At 48.1% G+C, this 23,508-nt stretch overlaps 1 protein-coding gene across 3 annotated transcripts in view; it reads left to right on the plus strand.

Moving 5' to 3' along the window:
- Window positions 1-3,531, plus strand: part of CALN1 (calneuron 1) — a 483,009-nt gene extending 479,478 nt beyond the window's left edge. For 2 of the 3 annotated variants that reach the window (XM_040973778.1, XM_040973779.1), the window contains exon 6: window positions 3,134-3,531. In XM_040973778.1, coding sequence (XP_040829712.1) covers window positions 3,134-3,261 — 128 coding nt within the window. In that variant the 3' untranslated portion in view covers window positions 3,262-3,531. The remainder of the gene's footprint in view (window positions 1-3,133) is intronic. The other variant, XM_040973780.1, reaches the window with a different exon arrangement.
- Window positions 3,532-23,508: the final 19,977 nt, after the last annotated feature.

The raw sequence follows: 23,508 nt of genomic DNA on the forward strand, positions 1-23,508 counted from the left end.
ACCTCGAGTCTTCAAGGGGACACTAAAAATAGTCAGTAAGAATGCAGATACATAGTGATGCAGCACAAGACAGAGATCATGTGTTACCATGTGTTACCATGTGCTAACAGCCATGGCCATTTTGTATGCCTGTGTACAAGCACCTGAGGCAAGCTACGAAGGAAAGAGGCTCACTGTAGCAATCGTGGAGGTGCCGTGACTTAAGGGCCCCATCTGAGGATGCTCTTCTTGCTGGCAGGGTCCCAAAGAAGACCATCACATCCCACACATGATGAGAACATACATGTTTGTGTGCTATGACTTTACATAAAGTCACCAAGATATCCTTATGGCAGGGGTGGGGGGCGGGCGCCCCACTGACCTCATCTAAACCTTGTCACTTTCCAAGGCCCTGACTCTCAATAACATTGTCTGGCTTAAGTTTATACCCTCTCATTGCCTTGTCATGGGGGCTAAACCTCAACACATGACACCTTGTATCCAAATCAGAATGATAGCCAGAGGTAAGACTAAATTATTGTTAAATTTTGCATCAATTGGTACACTGGGTGAATCCCTCCTCCTACAGTGGCCAAACTACCTTTGACTCTACCGAGCTTTGGAGCTTCAGGTTTTCATGAAGCCAATGAAGACCATTAACCCAGCTCATAGGAGATCTGCACTGTGCAATTCTGCATGTACATGCAATCACACACACACACACACACACACCACTGTGTACTCAGTGCTTGGGAATTTGAAAAAGGTTTCAAAAGGGGGAGTTAACCTCTTTGAGTCCAAACAACACGTCAGTACCTTCGTATGTCTTTAAGGAGGTAGATCCTCTGCCTTTCGTTTCATAGATGAGGAAGTGGAGGCCTGAGGAAGGAAATTAATTTGCTCCGGTTCATGCAACTAATCATTTTTCAAGTTCTGGTCCATCCAGCTCCAAAGCCAGTGGTTGTTTGCTTTGCCACGTGATTGATGGTGATATCAGAGTGCAACACAAAACCAGGCTCATGGAGGCGCAAAGGCGGAGTTACAGTCCTCTGTCTCCTGCAGAGGCTGTGATCAGGGCATGCGCAGGAGGCTCCCACGCACTCCCAGGACAGGATTCTGGGCTGGATTCTCCAGGCACTCCTGCAGCTCCTTATCTCTCTCCTCCCACTTTGGAAGGATTTTGTAGATCAAAGTTGCAGGCTCTCTCCTGGGGGATAATCCTGCTACTTGTAGCCTTGTTTCTTGAGTGTCCTTCACAGAAAAGGCCTTTATCTAAAACTCTCCATCCGCCTCCTAAACTCATAGTTTTTTCTCTTCCTGACCCTGTCTTGTGCTCTGGAGACGGAGCGCGGCAGCATGCCTCTCAGCTGCCTAGCACACATTAGCCAGAACGCATCATTCAGTGATGAATTCATTATTTAATAGTTGTTGATTGATTTGAAAGCAGTTTCTGAGAGAGAGAGTTGTTTCATCTGCCAGTTCTCTCCCAAGATGGGCCAAATGATTGGAACTGGGCCAATCTTCAAAACTGAGAGCCAGGAGCTTTCTCCCAGTCCTTCACATGGGTACAGGGGCCCAAATGCTTAAGCCATTCTCTGTTGCTTTCCTCGGCTATTAGCAGGGAGCTGGGTCAACAGTGGAGCAGCCAAGACTGCACCTGGTACCCATTTGGGAGGCCAGGGTCACAGGCACTTGCTTTACATGCTATGTCACAGCTCTGGCCTCATCCATTCCTTCTTGAATGTCGCCTCTTTTTTTTTTTTCCTTGCCTGGCATTGGGAGTCTTCATCTTTGTCTTCTGCTGTCCCCACCCATGCCCCGGGAGACCCATCTCCCGATCAGGGACACTTCCTCCCTGCAAGTAAGAGTTTCTGGCTCTGAGACCCATCCTTTATCAGCAGGTGGAGCACCAACCCACAAAACCTCCAAAGCCTCCCCAAGGGAACCCAAATCCCATGGATGCAGAAGGATTAAAGACAGAGAGTTTGGACCTGAGCGATGAGTCAGAAAAAATCAAAGTGTATTAGAGAGGGAGGTGGGCTGCAGCTAGGGGTGGTGGAGTGGGGGTTGGGGGACTCTCTGGGACATGACACTGCTGCTGAGAGATCCTGCATGATGTCATTCAAGCTCTGGGCCTCTTCCCTCAAAGGATCCTCTAGTTGCCTTTGGAACGTGGCCAGCTTCCTGCTCCTTCTCTGTGATTGGCAGGAAGGAGCCGCTAAATGGCAAGGAAAAGAGGCCATTGACATTGGACTCGTTCTATGTTCTTGAAAGGCAGGTGAGCCTTTCACTTTTTTTTTTTTTTAAGATTGATCTATTTTTATTGGAAAGGCAAATCCACAGAGAGAAGGAGATAAAGAGAGAAATATCTTCTGTCTGCTGAATCATTCCCCAAGTGTCCACAATGGCCAGAGCTAAGCCGATCCGAAGCCAGGAGCTTCTTCCAGGTCTCCCACATGGGTGCAAGGTCCCAAGGCTTTGAGCCATCCTCCACTGCCTTCCCAGACCACAAGCAGGGAGCTGGATGGGAAGTACAGCAACCGGGACACGAACCAGTGCCTATAAGGGATTGCAGCGCATGAAAGGCAAGGACTTTAGCCACTGAGCTGTTACACTGGGGCCTGAGCCTTTCCCTTTTACCAGCCTTTTTCAACAGGTGAATCAAATTAAACCTAATGAACATAACGTATGGTTTTTCCCAAGCCTGATGTTCCGAAAACACACATATACAAAGACACATGTGTGTACACACACTCCTGTCCCCGGCTATGCCAAGTCCACCCAGGTCTACTGAATCCAAAATCCTGCAGGCAACCCTGAGAGCCTGAAAAATCTAAGTCCCCAGTCTGCACTGCAGTGTCGGACAGGTGCCTTTCTGCGGCATGAGTTCTGGGATATTCCATGCCGTAGGGCAACAAGCATCAGCAATATTCCATCTAGAGGTTGGTTCCTTACTCCCACAGCACATCAACCACAGCTCTCTCCGGCCACCCTAGGTGCTTGCCCTTGACTCCTCGTGAACAGCATCATCCTACAGGAAGGACCCTCTCGCCTTATGTAGAAAGAACTATCGCTGGTCTCATGGCTGCTTTTTTTTCTTCTCTCCCCCTCCCGTCCCTTCTCTGCGTGTCTCCCCACCCCCTCCCACCTCCAGTGCATTCTCAGAAACAGAACAGACAGACCTGCGTCCGGAAGAGCCTCATCTGCGCCTTCGCCATGGCCTTCATCATAAGCGTCATGCTGATTGCCGCCAACCAGATCCTGCGGAGCGGCATGGAGTAGCTGCAGCCCCCTGCAGCCCCCATGGTGCCTCCAGCTCACCCGCATGTGCATGGGGCCCAGCGAGCAGACTCTGTTCCTATTCATGGCAGACCTGGACCTACAGATGGTGGACTGGACGGGGTAGTTGGCACAGCTCGACTCGGGACCCAAGGCTTGCAGCGCAACCCGGGTTGCCAGTCAACTCCATGTCCTTGGCAGGGATACTCAAGGGCTGTCTTCAACGCTTTAATGGTTTTGTTTTCCTCTAACGCAATAAATTGCCAGGAGTTCTGAATTGTGGCTCCGATCGCCAGAGCAAAACTTGCTTTTTCATCTCAGAATCCTCATGGCCATCAGGTGTCATGATGGCATAGGAGAGCAAGAGAGAGAGAGAGGCGTGGACACAGTCAGCTCCACTCTCCCCTTCATCCCTCCCCAAGATCAGCAGAGATGCCTCCCCAACTGGGGTCCACCCTCATGTTCAAAGGACAGACTTCTGGATCGAGCTACCCTGGCTTCCTTCCTCCACCCAGTGGAGACCCCTCACCCCCGACCCCCAAGGCATGAGGGGAAAGCCATTAAGTGGGGTGCTGTCACAGCTGCACCCCCACCGCTTCCGTTCTTAACTGCCTTTAACACAGGACCCGCTGCCGGCAGAGTTGGGGCCCTCTAGCTTGGTTCCGTGGCACTTGGCTTTTCTGTTCCTGGAGCCCACCCTGCACCAGCATTCTGGAATCTGCAGAGAGCCTACTCCCAGCTTTGCACCTGTGCCGCCATCAGAGAGAGAAAACAAACAAACAAACAAAAAACAGAGGCGTGACTGTGACTATGGCTGTCTCACAGACACACAGGCATTGCCGTCTGGCTCCTTCCCGCAGGATGCCACTCCACTCTGGTCGTTGCCATTAGCTTGCCCTCCACTCTCTGGGGGCAAGGGGCAAAGAGTCGGGCTGGGGAGGGGGTAGGAGGAGGGAGCATGAAAGGGCAGACGTGTCAGTAGCTCCCACCCCAGCCGTCCACGCCTGGCAACCTCTGTCAGTTGAAGTCCACATTCGCCCTTCCAGTCTTTCCCTCATCCTGGAGTTTGCTTTGTTAGTTCAAGTCTTCCCCCAGCTCAAAAGAGAAATGCAACCCAAAGCTGGAAAATGACAAGATCAAATCCCTTTACCTGATAGCTTCTGTTGTTCAAATTCTGCGGCTGACTCCATTCAAAAGAGATGGGTGGGGATGGGGGTTTGTGGATGAAGGCTCTCCAGGAGTGTAACGACCGTAACAGGTCACTTACACCTGCCGATAAAATCCCTCCGCTGAGTCCAACATCCCATTTCCAACACTCCATCCAGTCTGTCTTTGCCTTGATGCCTCGTCAGCCACCACCGTTAATTTATGCTTGCATTATCACATTAGCCAGTAATCTTTACATGTATAATTTCCCTTTGTCCTCTTCCAAGCTCAGGTCTTTATATCAGTAACAGAATGGTCTTGCTCGTATCTCTTTGTTCACTCACGCTACAGGTTTTTTCCCCATTTTCTTCCAGTATTGAGGAAACGGACTTTTCCCTTCTTGGTGGAGTGGGAGAGGTTTCAGGGTGCCGTGTATGTGCATGTGTGAACCTCTCACCAAGCCTACATAACCCCCCTCCAGCCTGCCCATCACTTCCTTAGACTTAGAGTACCCGAGGTACTTTAGAGACTCCTTTAGTTCAGCCACCGTGAAAGCTCCCTACTCCAACCTGGGGACAGCTATGAAAAGCTTATCACCTTGGAGAGAATGAAAATATTCACCATGAGCACAAGTCACATTTAGGGTTTGAGCCATAGTATAGAGAAGGGAGCAGATGTCAGCTCCTAAGACATCTCCCTGCTGCACCACCCAGAGCCTGGGCTCATCCAGGCCCCCCTTAACCTGCCCCTCCTGCCACCCTTTACACTCACACACATTCCTCCCATGTCTCCCCTTGGTTGATTCCCCAAGGTCTCCTTAGGATGGAGATCCTAAGAGCAAGTTCAAGTGCACAGTACTAATAATGTGGGTGATGTTCGTCCTCTCCCAGCTGGGTGGGATGGAGAGAGCCCAGCTGACCTGGCAGGGAATTGCTTCTCTACATTTTGCTGACCTGGTAACCCCTAAGCCATGCTTTCCTGGGAATGGTCTGGGAAGGGTGCTAAGGAGACTGGGTAGAAACTCAGGACCCAGATCCCACCACAGGGATTGAGTGCTGCAGCTGAATGGCTTCCGGAGCAGCAATGAGCACTTCTTTGAAGATTGCCGTTCTTTGTGCTGATCGATGGGCATGAGTCCATTTCATAGGTATAGACATTAACCATTATATCAGGGATGGAGATGGGATTGAGCAGAGTTCCACAGAGAGGCTGCAGTTACCTGTCCCCTACAGAGTTGTCTGTATCATTTCTCCTAAGAGGGACCACATTCTCCTCTCTTATGTCCTAGAATCAAGATCTTCCTACCCCAGGAGCATACATCCCTGAGGGTGTTGTTAGGAAAAGAAGAGGGCAAGAAGGAAGCCTCATATTCTCAGATAACTCAAAGCTAATCTTCCATCACAGTGACCTCACCCAGGACCCTTGGGTTGAAGGATTCAGCTTGTGGAGGCAAGCCCGAGCTCAGGCAATTCTGTAGATATTGGGGGCTCAGAGCTGACATCAGTGACTCCAACCTGGCTGCTTAGCTTGGACAGTCCATCTTAGGTCTACCTAAGGCAGACTTCTTTTTCTGTGGTCCTCATTCCCAACTCTGCCCACTCAATTGCTACGCCAGGGCTCCTGCCAGTCAAGAGCCTCATTTCAGTGGTCGTGATGCTTGAACGTCCTGACCCATCCTGCCCAAGGAGTCCCAAGGGCCCCAGGCTGGCTGTGACTTCTGCAGAGGAATTAAGCAATAAGAATCAGGGCAGGCAACCTGCAGAGCTACGTTCCTTGGAGAGTGGCTGTCTGCAAGGATCTGAAGTCGGAACAATCAAGTTGACTGCCTGAGTAACCAGCCCCTCCTCACAGAGCTCAGAGTCCATGACCTAAGGGCCCTGCTGGAACCCCTTACCCACTTCACCACCCAATCACTCGGCTCCCCAAGAAAGGCTGCCAGAACAATCGATTGGCAAGTCCAGTTTGATTGATTCTGGCTACACAAGCAAGTGCCCTCCAGGGAGGCCCTTTCACTTGGGGACAGAAAAGACAACAGACCTTGGGGTTCCTCTAACTCCCCCAAGAAATTGCCTGTCACCATCTGAGATGCAGACAGAGCCTCCTGCAACATGGACCCAATGTCGGAACGTTGAGCAGCAGCTGCCACAATGTGCGTGAGTCCCACGTGACTAATCTGTTGAAAAAAAAAAAAAAGAAAAGGTGTCACCATGGCAACCTTTGCGTTCCACCCTGAGTTTGCCAAGCACACAAAAATAGGGGACATGTTTTCTTAAAGTACATACCAATTCTGATTGCAACCTGACTCTCTGCATCTATTTCCTGCTGGGAGAAGAAATGGTTCTCAAAGAATTTAGCAGTTTCTCTGCCCCTTTCCTCTGTATCTGAACGTGTCCTTCCATTTACTCAGGGGAGCAGGGGCCACCTGCGGCCTCCTCACCCACACCCCACACTCCAGGGCCCAGGCCAAGGACCCCTTCAACTAGGAAAACAGACAGAAATAGCATCTTGAGGGCCAAAAAAAAAAAAAAAAATGTTTTCAGCTTCCAATCTCCACAAAGCATCTGCTTGCCTCTTGCAGAACTCTCTCCTCCAAGCCAGGGAAGTGAACTTAAATGAACCAGAGTTGACACATGGGCTTAGGCAGGTCCAGGGGTGTTTCTGGAAGCTTCTAGGTGTTTTCTCTGCAGAGAACGAGATATGTGCTACAGTATTGTTTCTTCCATAATCGCTACTGTCTGGGACTGCGCATGACAGATGGTCTATCACAGTGTGATTATCCTTATCCCAGAGAACCTAATGAAAGATGGGCAATAATGATTCTCCCAGCTTCCCACCCACTGAATCATAAAGTGATGTATCTAACAACTGGGAGGGGAGAAAAGTCATCTTTTATTCCCAATTCCTCCTACAAGGCTGAAGTCTAGGCTCAGGCTATAAGTCAAAGAGAGTTTTTGCAGATTATTCGCAACCTGTAGCTGGCAACCTCTTTGGGACTTGGCAGAGGCATAGCTGTGAGATTTAAGTCCATGACCATCAAGAGCCAGCCTGGCTATGTGTGCCGAGAACCATATTGGCTCATTTTACTGCACCGGTTGTTTCTACAAAGGTCCACATCATCATATTCTTTACCCTGTCCCACTGAGAGGCAGAGAACGTCCAGAAAGCCTTCCTCCTTTGTCCATCATACCATGATGATGTGGAGGAATGGGGATGACGCCTCAGACCTCAGCACCTCGGCATGTGCTGATTGTGCTACCAGGATAATGCTGGGTTCCCTGTAGGACACCTGCCTGCAAGCACCTCAGATGTCAAGTTTCAGTGGTCTCTACCTCCCCTCTGGTCCCTTAACTCTCCCAGAAAGAAAAAGCCTATGAGAAACAGAAAAGAAGCATTCTTCAGCAGCTAGGCATTTCCATTGGAACTATTTATTGTGACAGGAGCAGTGAGGAGGGCTTGGGCTGCCTCTTTCAGGGCCCTGTCTCTGTAATTTAAGTGCCGGAACACTTTAGTGTCACATCATACTTTGTGTTGACTTAGTCACTCTGGGGACGGTCCTCAGTGGTCTTGCCAAACTGGACTGGTGTGGAAGAACCAAGGTCAAGTGCATTAACCAGCTTAGCATCTCTGCTAGTAGCCTGCACCCACTGCTAATCCACACGGGCATTTCACCAGCTGTGTTTCTACCTAATATTAATTTGCATCCCTCTTTATGGTCTCCAGGGTTATGATATTACTGCTCAAAAAGTCTTCAAGGCAATGCTAACTTGGTTCAATAAGCTTGAAGGATGGCATAAGAAACCAAGCGTTTTGGTTTGCTTTTGTTTTTCTGTCTCACAATGACAGTCCTCAAAAGCTGGACAGGACTTGCCCGATCCCTTGGCTTCCCTCCTACCTTAGGTGGTTTATGCATTGAGCATGCTCCTTGTGCAGGGCTTAGCCACAGCCACCTTTTCCTCTCGGGCTGATGAGCTGGCTCACTTTGGGAACAAAGAGGATGGGAGATGCCACAGGGCTGCCCATCCGTTTTCCAAATGACACACTTGTGAGTACCCAGGCGATGTGGGTGGCTTGTCTTATCTTGAAGGGTACTGACACCTGCCAAGCCCAAAAGGCTTCTCCCAAGTGGCCTCAGGTCTGTTGAATGGAACCCAGTGGGAGGAGAGCAGAGAATGAAGTGTGGGCGGCACTGCCCACTGGAAGGCCAGGAGGTGGAACTCTTCTGCACAGGCTGCTTTGAGTGGCTTCTCTCTCTCTCTCTCCCCATCCTTCCCTTTCTCATCAGTCTAGAGCATTTCTGCACTCTCCTTGTGGCCTTCTGTTTGTCTGGTATGCAATTTGGAGTGGATGGCCACTGATGGGGGTCCCCATTTCCCTCCCTGCCCAGTTGCCTTCCTGACCCACAGCTGCTTCTTTAACACAAGTCCCAAGAGGCACTTGTGTCACAGCATCTCCTCGGGTACCCCTCGTCTGTAATTGGAACAACATCCATTGCATTGTGGCCAAAGTGCCACATCTTGTTGGCAAGATGTGTTGTTGATTCCCTCAGGACTTGCTGATTTAAGAGAGCATCAAAGAGGGGTTGGTTCAGAGGTGTTGTTGCCACCTGAGTGGACACGAAGATAGATTCAGCCCCCTCTAGTAGGCTACTTGAGTAAGAATGCGTGCGTACACAGGATGAAACGAAGACGCCGAGAAAAGACACCTGAATCTCCATCCAAGGAAACTCTCCCCCCACACACTCACACACAGACGCTCCTAGATACACAGCACAATTTCCACTCATTCCCTTTGTTGCCTTCCTTTCTGGCCACCAGAGTCACGGTGTGGGTCTGCTCGGAGGTGTTGATTTGTGTTATATGGAAGAGGCATCATCCATTGCATCAGGACTTAGAACAGCACAGGCAGTGATGCCACGCACAGGCATCTGCTTTAGTGGATGCATATCCATGATCCAAGCATGATGGCGACACAGGGAAGGAAGCGAGAGGCTGAAGGCCCCTTCTGCATACCATATCATATTCTAGCTTTGTGCCCTAGCTCCCTCTTCCTGAAGCAGATCAAGGACCCAGTCATTTCTTATGCAACAAGCCCTGTTATTCTTCCTGAAAGGTCTAGATGGAGCCAGAAAGGACCCTTGATTGCACAAGCCAGCATCTCCCTGTCCTCTCTCAGTCATGGTGAGGGCACAGGGGACCCTGGAGTGGTGTCTTAGTGATGTTTGATTTCCTTGCCTTGCTCAGAATCCAGTTAGAAGTTATTACTCCAAGACTAACCAGAGACAGGGCCCTGGGATGAAAATCAATGCAGAAAAATCTCGACTAGGTAGGGGTCGGCATCTGTAGAGCGAGCTAGCAGTCACAAGACTGGAGCCCTGAGCCGTGCCCCAAAGCACAGAAGTCAATGACTGGAATCCTTGCCCCACCACAGTGGGAGTACCTAGAAGCACAGTTGAGGGCAACCGACGGGGATCGGATGATTGGGGCCTGGCAGTGCTCGTACTCAGAAAGAGCCATTGAAGGTCACCGATCACGCTTGCCCAGGTACCTCAGTAACACTCCCCATTGTTCTCTCATTCAGTATTACTCAGTGGTTTCTGCCCTTAAGCAATGAGACAGTCGACAGACTCACTGAAAGAGAACCTTTATATCAAATGTAAATATTACTATAAATTAACTCGGCATGCGACTTCCCGATCAAATGAAGTATATATTATTAATATCTTATCTTGGTGTATAAAGGAAAATTGACTGCCATATTTACCAGATGTTTTCTCTAACCAAACTTGTCTGTAAATATATAATCTGTATAAAAAAAAAAGAGTCTAATTTACCATTATTTATGCAATAGACAAAAATAAAGTTCTTTTTTTTTTCCCTTTTGATGACAGAGTCAGTTTATTGTCTTTGGTTTCATTGACAAGTGGCCACAAGGGTCATTTCTCAGACTGCAAAACTTCTGTGTATCAGAGAAGCAGCCAGGGACCTGGGATAGAGATGTTGTGGAGTGGGACACTGACAAATGATCGACATCAAGGAATCAAACCGAGTGCAGAGCATATGGCAAGAAATGTGCATTGTCTTCCAGAGGGGAACAGACATTAGAATTCAGACAACTTTGCAGTCACCCAAGCTAATAGTGTCATCGTTTTGGGATTCCCTTTGCCAAATTCTTCTCAACATTAGCATTCAGGCACTGTACAGGTTTAGCTTAAGCTTTTAAAATATTTAATGTTATTTGAGCTACTTGGGGCATAGGAAGAGATACTTACAGAGATAAAGAAATCAAGGAAACCAAAAAGGGAAGTGAGGATGAAGGAATGAAGGGTCTGAACTGAGATGCTGCCTGAACTGGGGCCAGCGTGTCAACCTTCTGATCTCCCAGCACCACTGAAGGTCATTACTCGCTTCACTTCCCAGAAATCTTATCACGGATTTTGTCTTTTCTAAATGGTTGACCTTAGTATTCATTTGGGTAGGATCTCTCAGAATACTCTATCTGAAATATTGCCATTGGGGGCTGGCGTTGCTACTTGCAACCGTGGTTGAAATCCTACTGCACCTCTTCCAAACCAGCATCATGCTCATGTGCTTGGGAAGGAGTCAGCAGATGGCCCAACATGGTAGACCTAGTCGGAGTTCCTGGTTCCGGGTTTTGGACTGGCCCAGTCCTGGCTGTTGTAAGCATGTGGGTGAGTGAACCAGTGGATGGAAGAAATCTCTTAGTGCTTCTTTCTCTTCACCCCACATTGCAAATCCATCAATCAATACTTTTTTTTTTAATGTTCTGTTTTATAGACTTTCTCAGAAGAATGCTCTGGAGTAAAATGAGAGACTTTGCGATTGTTCCACATTTAGAAACAAATATCTATTATAGACCTGACAGGGGCCTCCACTAAATCCCAATCAGAGAATCACTTAGGTTTTGTCCACCCTGCTCTGTTTTAAGTTAGTTTTTTTTTGTCATACCCCAATGCTTAGTTGTGAATATGCGAGTCTCTGTGAGGACCCACTGCCCAAGGTTCCAAAGTGGAATTTGTCTCCAAGCTCTCTCATAGGCTGTGAGTGGCATGCTGAGTCCTATTTCCCTGATCTTATGGGACAGGTGAATTTCAATGGCTTTCTTCTCGGATGAGTGGTTGGCATAGGTCAAGCCAAAGGCACAAAGTGATGCCCAAGATTTCTTTTGGTTCCATATGGGAATTCTTCCAGAATAAGGTAAGGGGTTTTCTTTCCTTTCTTTGTGTTTTCTTTTTATCTTCTTTTAAAATTTATTTATTTTAATTGTCAAGGCAGATATACAGAGAGGAGAGACAGAGAGGAAGATCTTCCATCCAACAATTCACTCCCCAAGTGACCGCAACAGCCAGTGCTATGCCGATCCAAAGCCAGGAGCCAGGAAATTCCTTCAGGTCTCCCACACTGGTGCAGGGTCCCAAGACTTTGGACTGTCTTTGGCTGCTTTCCCAGGCTACAAGCAGGGAGCTGGGTGGGAAGCGGGGCCACCGGGATTAGAACCAGTGCACATATGGGATCCTGGTGTGTTCAAGGCAAGGATGTTTTTAGCAGCTAGGCCACCATGTTGGGCCCTCTTTGTATCTTTTTTTTTTTTAAAAAAAAGATTTACTTATTCTTCCTTAAAAGGCAGGGTTGCAGAAACAGAAGGAGATACATAGAAAGGTCTTCCATCAGATGGTTCATTCCCCAGAGGGCCACAATGGCCAGAGCTGGGCCTGTTCAAAGCCAGGAGCCAGGAGCTTTTCAAGGTCTCCCCACATGGGTGCAGGGGTCCAACCACTTGGAACAGCTTCTGCTGCTTCCTCGGGACATTAGCAGGGAAGTGGATTGGAAGTAGAGCAGTAAAGACCAGGTGCCCATGTGGGATAATGATGCCGCAGGCAAAGTTAGAACATTGCTATGCCGCAGAGCTGGCCCTTGCTCCGTTTTTCTTAAGGGACACTTTATTGCTCAGTTACTTAAAAGGTAGAGGCACAAAGGAAAGGAGATAGAATGAGGTCTTTGCTTTTCTCTGATTCACTCTATCTGTATATGCTAGCAACAGCCAGGGCGGAGGCAGGCCAAACCTACGAGCCCAGAACCCAATCTGGATCTTCCATCTGGGTGACAGAAACCCAGGTGTGTGGGTCATTATCTTCTTCCTCCTAGGATGCTCATTAAGAAGCAGCTTGGGATGGGGAGCAGTGTTATGGCATAACAGATTAAACCACTGGCTGCAACGCCAGCAATCCATATAGGGGCCATACCCGGTCCTAGTTAATCCAGCTCCCTATTAATGGCCTGAAAAGCATTACAAAAAAAAAAATGGCCCAAGTGCTTGGGACCCTGTACCCACATGGGAGACCTAGATGAAGCTCTTGGTTCCTGGTTTCAGCCTGGCCCAACCCCAGCTGTCGCAGCAATTTGGGAGTGAAGGAGCAGATGGAAGATCTCTTTCTGCTTTTATTTGTCCCTCTGTTGTTTTCTGTAATGCTGCCTTTCAGATAATTTCTTTTGAAAAAGAACAAAAGAGGAAACTGGAAGCAGAGACACAGTCGGGGGACACAAACGCAAACACTCCAGCATCCTGTGGACATTCCAAGTGGTGACTTCATTACTGCAGCAAACACCCACTCCAAGGACCTTAGCTTTGAATGGCAAGGTCGGTGCCCGCTCTGCTCTGCAGGCCCAAAGCCAGGTTCCAGGCCTGTCCCACGCTCCTCTTTTTCCTCAGTGCAGCACATCTGGGAGGCACTCCGGTTCCAATCTCCCAGAGACACACCCAGGGTGTCAGCCCACACTTAGGACCAAGCATGAGTCAGCACGTGGTCAGCGGTGTCCTAACCTGGTTGCTCATGCCAACAACTACCTAGGACAAGGACCCTGCTCTCATTCCTGAATTTCTCCAGCCAGAGAAAAGGTGGGGGAAGGGATGCAGCTGTTAAGGACAGGGACCTTCAGGGCTCTGCTCAGATCTTTCACCGGCCCTCACCCTACTCTGCTCTCATCACCTTTTTCTCACTCCCGCTGCATTGTTCTTAGCTGCTCTCCATGTAGCTGGAAGCATCAAAGACTGCCCCGTGTGCATAGAATTGCCTGAGAGCCCTGACCTGCAGTGTCCCAGTCCTTCCTGCAGGCACCGTGGGTTGAGTCTGTTGCTCTGGGAAGCAGCCTGGGTATATTCTAATCTTTGTTCCAGGTCTTTGTCGTACCCAAAGAGAAACATTCTAAGTGCAGAGAGGCACACAGTGAGCAACAGGAACACAAGATTTCTCCAAAAGGGAAGCAAAGAAACACACAACTTGAAGACCTGTGTGATGGTTCAATTGGCTAATACTCTGCCTGCAAGCACCAGCAACCCATATGGACATCCATGCGTTGCCCGGCTACTCCCTTCCCATCCAACACAGGAAGATGACCCAAAGCCCTGGCACCCTGCAACCACCTGAGAGAAATTCCTGGCTCCTAGCTTTGCATCAGCTTGGCTCTCAACATTGCAGCCATATGGGGAATAAACCAAGGGATGGAAGATTTTTCTCTCTGTCTCTCCTTGTCTCTATAAACATGTATCGCCAATAAAGATAAGCAAATCTTTTTTAAAACCACCACAATTCATGCATGACGATGTGTTGTCCCACATGGAGAAATACCCATCATGAGTGAGCCAAAGGATTGCTGGGAGAAAGATGAGGAAAAGAACACTGAAACAGCGCCCCCCAGTGGTGATAGAGTGAGAGTGTGATCCCCTGAGAGAGAGAGAGTGAGCTGCTCCACTGCCTGTGGGAAGAGGTGGGGAGTGCCTCTACCTCCATGGAGCCACCTCGGGATTTTATGACATCTTTTCATGATGTCTCCAGCCCCAACTAAGTCCTGGATGAAGCAGGTGCATTCTGGGAAAGGAGATGCTTGGACTGACAGGTGAAAAGATAGCATCCCATTGTGATTGGCAGGGTCTTCTGGTTCACTCAGACCTAAACTAGCTGTCTGGTGTCACTACTTCACAGGGTATATTCCCTCCAAGCTCTCCAGGGAATTCTCATCAAAGGCAGACCTGAAGGCCTGGATGGGTTGGCCCTCTCTTTCCCACGTGGTCCTGTCCTCTTCACATAAATAACCCTCTGTACCCTACCGTGGTCCTTGAGTGAGATGCTGAGAACCTGTTCAAGAGGGACCTCCTCAGCTTACACAACCAGCGAGGATGCAGCAGCGAGCCCCCACAGAAGGCCGATTCGCCCTCAAGTTTGAAAGCCATGGTTGTGAGTGACTTTGATTCACAGTGATAGACCAGGAATCCAACACTGTGCTGATTCTCAGAATCATGGGATGTGTTACCCACAACACGCCTGTGGCTGACCTTGGAACTTTCCCATCAGAACCTCAGAGCAAAGCTTAGGGCTCGGGGCCATGGAAGTCCTGGAGATCCTCAGAAGGCAGGGACCAAATCCAGCAGGCCCCTCAGGAATACTGCTAGCTAGTTCCTTGGCCTCAAGGGTACCTCCTGGAGGTGGGCTCCAGGCAGCAGCTTGTCTTGGGAACAGCATTCCCCAACATAGCAGCACAAGCTCTGTGTGTCTCCCCGCTGGCATCCCATTGTCAATGCCATGGGGCAAGGTGTGCTGTGGAGAAAAGCAGTGAGAGCAGAGTGTCCAGAATAAATGGCACAGCTCCTTTCCACTAAGATTGAAAGGAAAGTGAAAAACAAGTGCAGGGGGGTGACTCCCATGATAGAGTAGTGATGTTGACAGAAAGCTGTTACCAAAAATGAGGGGAGCCAGCAAGAATCCCCAGCCAGTGGAGGGAGGAGGTGGCGAGACTTCTGTTGATCCAGCATCCTCACGGGTCCCCATGCGTCAGACAAGAACCTCCTGCCTTAGCCCTTTTTGCTTGTTACTCTTAACACTACACCTAAGGCTGGGAAATAAATATATAAATAAAAGATGATTATTCAGTTTACAGTTTGACAAGTCCCAGGCCACAGCGTCTGTGTCTGCTTGGCTGCTAACAACAGCCACTAGCTGCAGAAAGACAGAAAAAGAAGTGACAGCGAGAGAAAGGAAGCAGGAGAGGGGACCTCACTCATCCCTTCCTGAGACTCTTTTTGATGGCTCCACTCCTCTTGATACTGTTACACTGGCAGTTCAATGCCAGCCTGAGTCTGGGTGTGGATGGTTGATTCAAGCCAAGGAGTTTTGCATCTCTAAGCTCATGCTGAACCAGGCAAGGACATGCCCTGATGGAGAAGGTTTCCGGCAGGAATAGCTTCCAGTCCCTGCCAGCTCTTTTTTGATCTTGTTGATGGCAGAAGACTCAGCTGACCCTCCTTGTGTAGAGCACCTGTGGTCCAGGAACTTCTTAAGATGGCTGCTTCTTGGTCAGTGCCACCACTGTTGCCTCTATCCCTCCACCAGCCTTCTCCCCTGGGATGGAGTGTGCACTCTAGAGAGAAGAATATGGGAGGCAAGGAGACTGGAAGTGTCTGCGGTGCCATTGGAAGGAAGAAAGGCAGATGTGTTGTGGAAAGTGGGGGGACAGACTTCACAGGGCTCCAGGAGGCCCATGACCTGCGGTCAACTACCCCGATCACCGTAAGGAATTTTCCTTACTTGACATTCAAAATAAAATTAGCTTTGAACTCCTTTCTTGGGGGCTTAAAACAAAGGAGGGGGTGCAAGATTCTGCTGCCTCATTCCTCTGGGGAGGACCCCTGCCCATGCTTCCTCCCAGTGTGTAGTGTCTGCATGACAGCATCAGAGTACCTGGACCACTTTCCAAAATGTCCTTGCATCGGTACGTTTTGAGGAGGGGCTCCATTACATGCAGAGGGACCCCAAAAATTAGATCCTTTGAGCACTGAATGTCATAAAGCAGAGCCTCAACAGCAGGAGTTTTATTCAGGAACTGATGTCCTCACGTAAGCTTCCCTAGCCACAAGTCAATTCATTGTGTTTATTACTTTTGTCCCAGCACACAGCACTGTGCCAAGCACATAATTGGTGCTCCATAAGCACTTGCTAAATAAATCAACATGATTGCCTTTCATGGCTTAGAAACTCCCTGGGGGTTCCCAGGTTCCTGGACCTCTGTTCTCTTCTGCCATGTTCCTCCTCCTCCCCTCTCTGTACCCCTGATGTTGGTGCCTTTCTCAAGGTCAGCTATGCCCTGCCTTTACATGCTTCCTTGTTTTAGTTTTAATTTTCCTGCCCTGTCTGGGATTTCTTCATCTTCTCCCTGAAGGCAAATTGGGAAGTTATCTTCAGTCCCTCTGGCTTCCCCTGGCAGAGCATACTGGCGTCAGGCCTTGGCTGCTAGACGCACCCGTCAGCCATCCTTGGAGTCTCAGTGTCAGTTCTTCATGGCTGAATCGTAGATGGGCACAACACAGCCTCAGCACATCTCCCCACCCAGGGCTGGACTGCAGGGATGCTTGGGTACAAGTAGGTTGAGGCGGTTGGTTTAACTGTCTCCTCTCAGTCCTCCGTAAGTCTCCACCAACTGCCAGCACCAACATGTAGCAGTGTTATAGCCAGCACCTGTTGACAATGGGCTAAGGAGTTGATTAGCACTGGTTGAGCTGGGCAGGAACAGGAACTGCGCTTGTGACTAAAAACACCTAGACGAATTGGATTCATCTGTACGCAATATCCTGGCTATATTAGCCTGTGGGGGGAAGCGTATATATGGATAAGGAGAGGTGAAGGAGCAATAAAGCGAGACTTCACAGAGACTTCTACCATCACTGGTCTCCTGTCGGTGCTTCATCCCCAAACCCTCTCCCTTTCCCTGTTACTGGCTCTTTTGGTCGGAGCAATCATGGTCCCTGTGTACTGCTTAGATGGGACAATGGATATAGTAATGTTGTTTCTGGTTTGTGTGCTGTCAGGAGTTCCAGGAGAGGTGAGGCCTGGCAGTGATGGAGCGTGGGCAGAGACACCAGGGAAAGGTGAACGTCTGCAGCTTTGTAAATGTGTCCAGGTTATTCGTTGCATGTCTCTTAGGATAATGACCATTTGTTTCCCTTTTGGATCATGATTGATTGGTTGGATTATGATTGGTTGGATTGCCATATGGGCTTGTGATTTGCTATTTCAAGTATGCTCTATTATCACCAAGCTTGGTTAATAAAGACTCTTTAATAAACCTTAGATGTGTCTGGAGTGATCTCGCTCACACGCCATAACAGCAGCAACCTTCACTGTACCACAGGCACTTCAGACGCTCCTTTCAGCAACTAACAATGTCTACCCTGTACCAAGTCTGTGGATAGAGGTGTTCAATAGCCTGATGCAGGGGTTTAGAGTGTAATAGGAAGAGCAGGTGGGCAAACCTCAAAGACAGCCTGTGGTAAAAGTCCTGTGAGTGCTTCAGATAGGATATTACAGCAGTACAACGGGGGAATTTTACTTATGAAATGCTTCAAGCATGTGTACAGTAACACAATAGCCAGCAGTATGCCTGTCTTTGGATTTAACTAGAACGAGTCTTTCGCCTGGCCTTATCCCACCAGCTCTCATCCCTTTCCCCATCTCTACATCTATCTTTCCCCAGAAACTATGTCAAAGATGGCTGGTTTGTCTGTCAGGACGCATGCCTGTATCCATCACGGTGTCTGAGTTCAACCTCCTTTGCTGGCTCTGCTCCCAGTCCCGGCTTCCTGTGAATTCAGACCCTGGGAGACAGCAGGGATGGCTCAAGCGACCTGGCTCCTGCCACTTGCGTGTGAGACTCACATGGAGTTCCTGGCTCCTGGCTTTGGCCGGGTCCAGCCTCAGCCATTGCAAACATTTGGGGAGTAGACCAGTGAATGGGGGATCTCTCTCTCTCTCTCTCTCTACACACACACACACGATTTACAGATCTGTGAACACCTCCCCTGCCATTCCTCTTCTCCCTGAAATCAGCCCTAAAATCAGCCCTAGAATGGCCAGAGTTCTTCATCACGACAGAGCTGACTAGAGAGCAATAGAAATGGAGATTTATTGTGAGGAATTGGCATGAGCAAAAGGACAAGAAATCTCAAAAGTAGCGAATCCTGCTAATGTCCGTGGCTGCCAGCTGGAGACTCAGATCAGATGGCGGTGCGTTCCAGACGGAATCCAGAGACTCAAGAACCAGAGGAACGAGCGGGCAGTGGGAATCTCAGGGTCAGGCCAGAGTCGATGGCGTCAGATGTCCCAGTCCAGCAGATGCGAAGCCAAAAACGAAAACAGACCGCGTCTTCTCACCTTCACCTTTGGCTCGAGTCTGCCCCTCCATGGATTTGATGAGATGTGCTTATTCTGCGCAGGGCAAGCTGCCCCACAGACTCCGCCCATTCAAGTGGCCAGCGTTTGGCCTGCCTGTCAAGATGTTCAGATGCTGTTTGAGACACTTGTTTCCCATGTCTCTGTGTCTGGGTTCCAGTACTGTTTTTTGCTTCCTGTTAATGCTCAATTTGGGAGAGAGTGGGTGATGGTTCAAGACGTTGGGTACCCCCAGCCCTGTGGCAGAACTGAGTTGGGCTCCTAACTCCTGACTTTAGCCCAGCCTGGTGCAATACCAATGGCTATGGGCACTGGGGAGTGGATCAGTGAAAAGAAACTTCCTGTCCCACTCTCATTGGGTCTGTACCTTTCACATTAAAAAAAAAAGAAGAATAAGAAATGTTCATCTCATCCAGAAACATACTGACAGACACATTCAGAAGTCATGCTCAGATGTGAGTTCAGTAGAGTCTACACACAAGAAGAAGTATCTGTGGATAGGTTTCCTGGGACAGAAGGTAGATGATGGTGGTGGTTTACACTTCAGGCAGAAAGGCCAGGAGGTCCAAATGCCCAGAAGCATGGCATAATTTGTTGAGTCTGGTTATGGGAACTTGACATTCCTCCAAGATGGTGAGCTACACACAGGAGATGAGGTGGATGGAGAAGAGGGCAGATCCTAGACAGGTTGAGGAAACAGGGTCTGGTCATTACTCTGGCGTCGGTTTGATGGAGGTGGGAGAGAGTAGGAATCTAATCACGAGATACAGGTATTTGAGTTGGGAAGAGGCGGGAGACATTGAAATCATAAACTAGCAAGCATTTGGAGCAGCCAAGTATTACCAGAGAAGGAGCAAGGGCTGCTGCATGGCTTTGGGTGCAGAAAAACAAGCAGGTGGATGTGTTAAGAGCTCAAGGTTTCCAACCGCGGAAGTTGTTTCCCAAATCTCTCCTCGCACTCCAGCCTTCCTCCTCCACCTGGTGGCAGAAAGCTGAACTGCAACGTGTCTTTGGTTTACCGCCGCTCTTCCAACGTTCAGACGCATACAAGCGTGGAGTAAATTTGTTCCGTTTCCTTGTATCATTAGAACCAGCAGCAGCCTGACTCTGCAGGAGCTGGGCAAATGAGAGCATTTCTTGCCAAAGACGGTGCGGAAGGTGGGAATCAAATCAAAGCCAGCCCTGGGAAAGAAAGCAAGCTGTTCAGATGCTTGCGTTCCTCGTTTGCTTTGCATTATCTGACTTTCCAAAGTACCTAAGGAGAGTTTTCTAGAGACTTCCTGGAGTCCAGGTGGACAGAGGTGGAGGCTGTAGAGGTCAGCACTCTACCCCAAGTGCCTCGTTCTGCTCATCAGGATCTGATCCAGGTTCATTTCCAGTCCTGTTCACCACAACTATGCCTTTGGAGAGCCCCAAATCACACTGCCGGCCACACACATCTTTAACCTTGACCTTAGCTCAGTGATTTCGCAGATGCGTTGCCAAATGTATGTTTTCATAAGTGATTTCCAGGAAATGGGAGAGTTCAAGATCAAGTTGAACTCTTGTGGTTTTACTTTTGAACTTGGTTTGCTCTGTGATTTCTGGAAGAGTTGCCTGCTCCAACTCCAACAACCTCGGCTGGCGGCTCCAAGCTAGTGCGTCCTATGAAACTCAAATAACATGTGGCCGAGTAGGAGCTGCAGCGTCAGCCCACACGGAAGGATCATTTATCTTAACCAAGAAGTATAAAATTGAGTATCCGTTTTCATTGCGAGGAATTTTCCTTACTCGACTTTCAGAATAAGAGAGACTTTGGACTCTTTTTCCCAGAGGTTATAAAAGGGAAGGGATGATGCATATTTTCTACAGTTGAGAGGTCAGTATTGTAGCGTAGTATCAAGCTGCCACCTGCGGCGTTGGCAGTTCAAAAGTGGCTCCCTGCTTCCTCATCCCATCCAGACGATGGAGGGAATAGGAATGGCTTATTGCGGAAGGAAAGAGTAGGGAAGGAAGAAAGGGATTTTAGCCACTGCGGTGCAGAAGGCAGTGGCCGCAAAGACCTGAGCTGTCTATTTAACTCAAAGTCACCTGAACACAAACCTCCAAGGTGTATTGCTTATAAGCCACCCCAGCTGTTTCTTGCACGTCTCGAGTGTCCTGGACACCTCCCCTGCCCTGGGCCGTAGCCAATGTTCTACATATGATTCTTGCAGATCACACATAAACACATTCAGCTTCATTATACAACACTGGGAGGAGGCATTTGCTCATTTCTTTAAAGGTTGGTTCATTTATTTGAAAGTCAGAATTACAGAGACGGTAGAAACAGAGATGGGAGAGCTCTTTCGCCTGCTGGTTCACAACCCATTTGGCAACAATAGTTGGACCAAGTCAAAACCAGAAACAAGGACCTCAAGTGGATGGCAGGGACCCCAGCTACGTGGGCCCATTTCTGCCACTTTTCCCAGACACAGTAGCAAGGAGGACACTGGAAGTTAATCAGCCAGGATTGCAACCAACATTGGTAAGGGATGGCTTTATCCACTAAGCCTTAACACCATTCTTAGGGGAAGACATTCAAAAACAAATGCTGGGGGCATTTCCCTGAAGAAAGCAAACAGCGGACTCTCAGCATCCAGTGTGGCTTTGGAAACTACACAGTCATGAGGGAGGGAGAGAAAGAGCTGATGAAAATGAATGGAAAAGACCTATAGAATTTATGAGACCTCATCCAATGAAGCAAAGTTGTCCTTAAACAGGGTCAACCTAATGGCCTCCGTACCAAAGTGCATTACAATTACAAGACCTCAAAGATAGGAGAGAACCTTGAAAGTAGCAAGCAGGACTCGTTGCATACAAGGGAACAGGCATAAGACTGCCAATGGCTTCCTCGGCAGCAACCTTGAAAGCCAAGGGACAGTTGGCTTATGTGATCAGAGTACTGGAAGAAACGCCTGAGGCTGGTACTGCGGCACAGCAGGTAAAGTCACTGCCTGTCAAAACAGCATGGTACGTCTCTACCAGTCAGAGTCAGGCTGCTCCGTTTCCCCTGCAGCTTCCTGCCAATGACCTCAGAAAAGCAATAGAAGATGACTCCAGTGCTTGCGAACCCACCACTCATGTGGGAGCTCTCTCTCTCTCTCTCCCTCTCTGCATATAACTGCAACTTTCAAATAAACCTTTAGAAAATGAAATAAAGCACATGCCCATCCACCACATCTGGCAATGAAGGAGAAATCAAGATAGAGACAATCCCAGACAAACCACAGCTGAGGGAATCCATCCCTGTTATTCCTATTACACAAAAAATGATGAAGGAAATTCCTCCTGCTGACATGAAAGGATGGTGATTGCGGGTGTGAAAACATGAAAGTATAAAACCAGTGGTAAAAAATACGTGTTTAGTCAAAATAAGCATATTATAATAGTGTAGTGTTGCTGTGCACACCACTTTACAACACTAATATAAAAGTTAAAAGATAGTAAAAATAACTATAGCTACACTAACGTGATAACGGACACACAATTTTAAATGATATGAAGATGACACAAATGGAGGGGTAAGAATTAAAGGTGTTGTTGTCTTCTTACACAATTGAAGTGACTTTTGAGTTACATGATAGTGGACTGTCACAGCTTAAGGAGTCTTTGCCTAAGCTCCGTGACTAATCACAAAGAAAACTCACTAAGAGATACACCAAAGAAAAAGAAAACAACAAAGACACGAATGACCAAATCACGAAGACAGAAAACAGCAACAGAAGAACTGAACATCAGCCCTAAAACAACGAATAAGACAACAAAATCAAGTCCTTACCCATCAATACTTTCTTTAAATGTAAATGGATTAAATTCTGCAAATCCATGGAATGGCTTAATATAAATAACCAATGGAACAAGACAATACGCCACCTGTAAAGACATACACAGGGTATAAGTGAAGCAAGAAAATGCAAATGACAGCAAAGGGACATGCAGCTAAGCTTCAACACACAGAACATATCAAAACAGCCATGAAAGAAAGGGTCAATTAATAAGGAAGTACAAAAGGTGGAATGTACGAGGGGGCTTTAAAATTGGTGAGAAACAGAATAAAAAGATAATTTAACTTCAGCACAAAGATGTTGAGATCATGCACTGTGCATTTTGCGTCAACTTTGTGAAGAGTTCTTATTTAGATGGATTTAAAAATTTGTTTCACCCCTAGATGTATCCTGACAATAGGATGCTGTACTTTCTACCGTTGTCTATGCCTATAATGTCATGATACACCGAGATAGAAGAGTGATGGCTTTTTACTGTTGTTGAAGCACCATACTATTGTTATAACGTAGAGAAAAACAGTGGGAGAGGTCAGAGGGGGAGGGCGGAAGGGGAAATCTTTGAGCATATGAAACTACATCATAAAAAATAAAATACAAATAAACAAACAAGGAGCAAAATGCAGAATGTTGGGAGAATTCACCACCATAGGCCTGCAGCAAAAGAAATGTTCAAATAACCCTTAAATCGAAAAGAAATAAAGGTAAGAAGAAAAATATAAAAAATAAAGGAAAAATCAAATAGAAAATCAGTGAAACCCAAAACCGGTTCCTCTTGGAGAACATTAACAAGGAAACGAACAGATAGGACATACATTATTGCTATCAGGGATAAATTAGGTGACATCGCTACAGATTTTATAGGCAGCAAAAGGAGGGATTTTTAATTAAAAACCTTCCCAGATACCTCCATAATAAATTTCACTCAACGTTTAAAGCATTGCTAGCAATTCTGCATGCACTCTTTCAGAATTCTAAAACGAGTGGAATAATTCCCGTGTTTCAATGAGGCCAGCACTACCCTAAAACCCAGATCAGAGAAATACATCACAAGAAAAGTAAAATTCA

The sequence above is a fragment of the Ochotona curzoniae genome, unplaced genomic scaffold, assembly GCF_017591425.1.
Source record: "Ochotona curzoniae isolate NIBS_2020 unplaced genomic scaffold, NIBS_Ocur_1.0 contig_2321, whole genome shotgun sequence".
NCBI lineage: Eukaryota > Metazoa > Chordata > Mammalia > Lagomorpha > Ochotonidae > Ochotona > Ochotona curzoniae.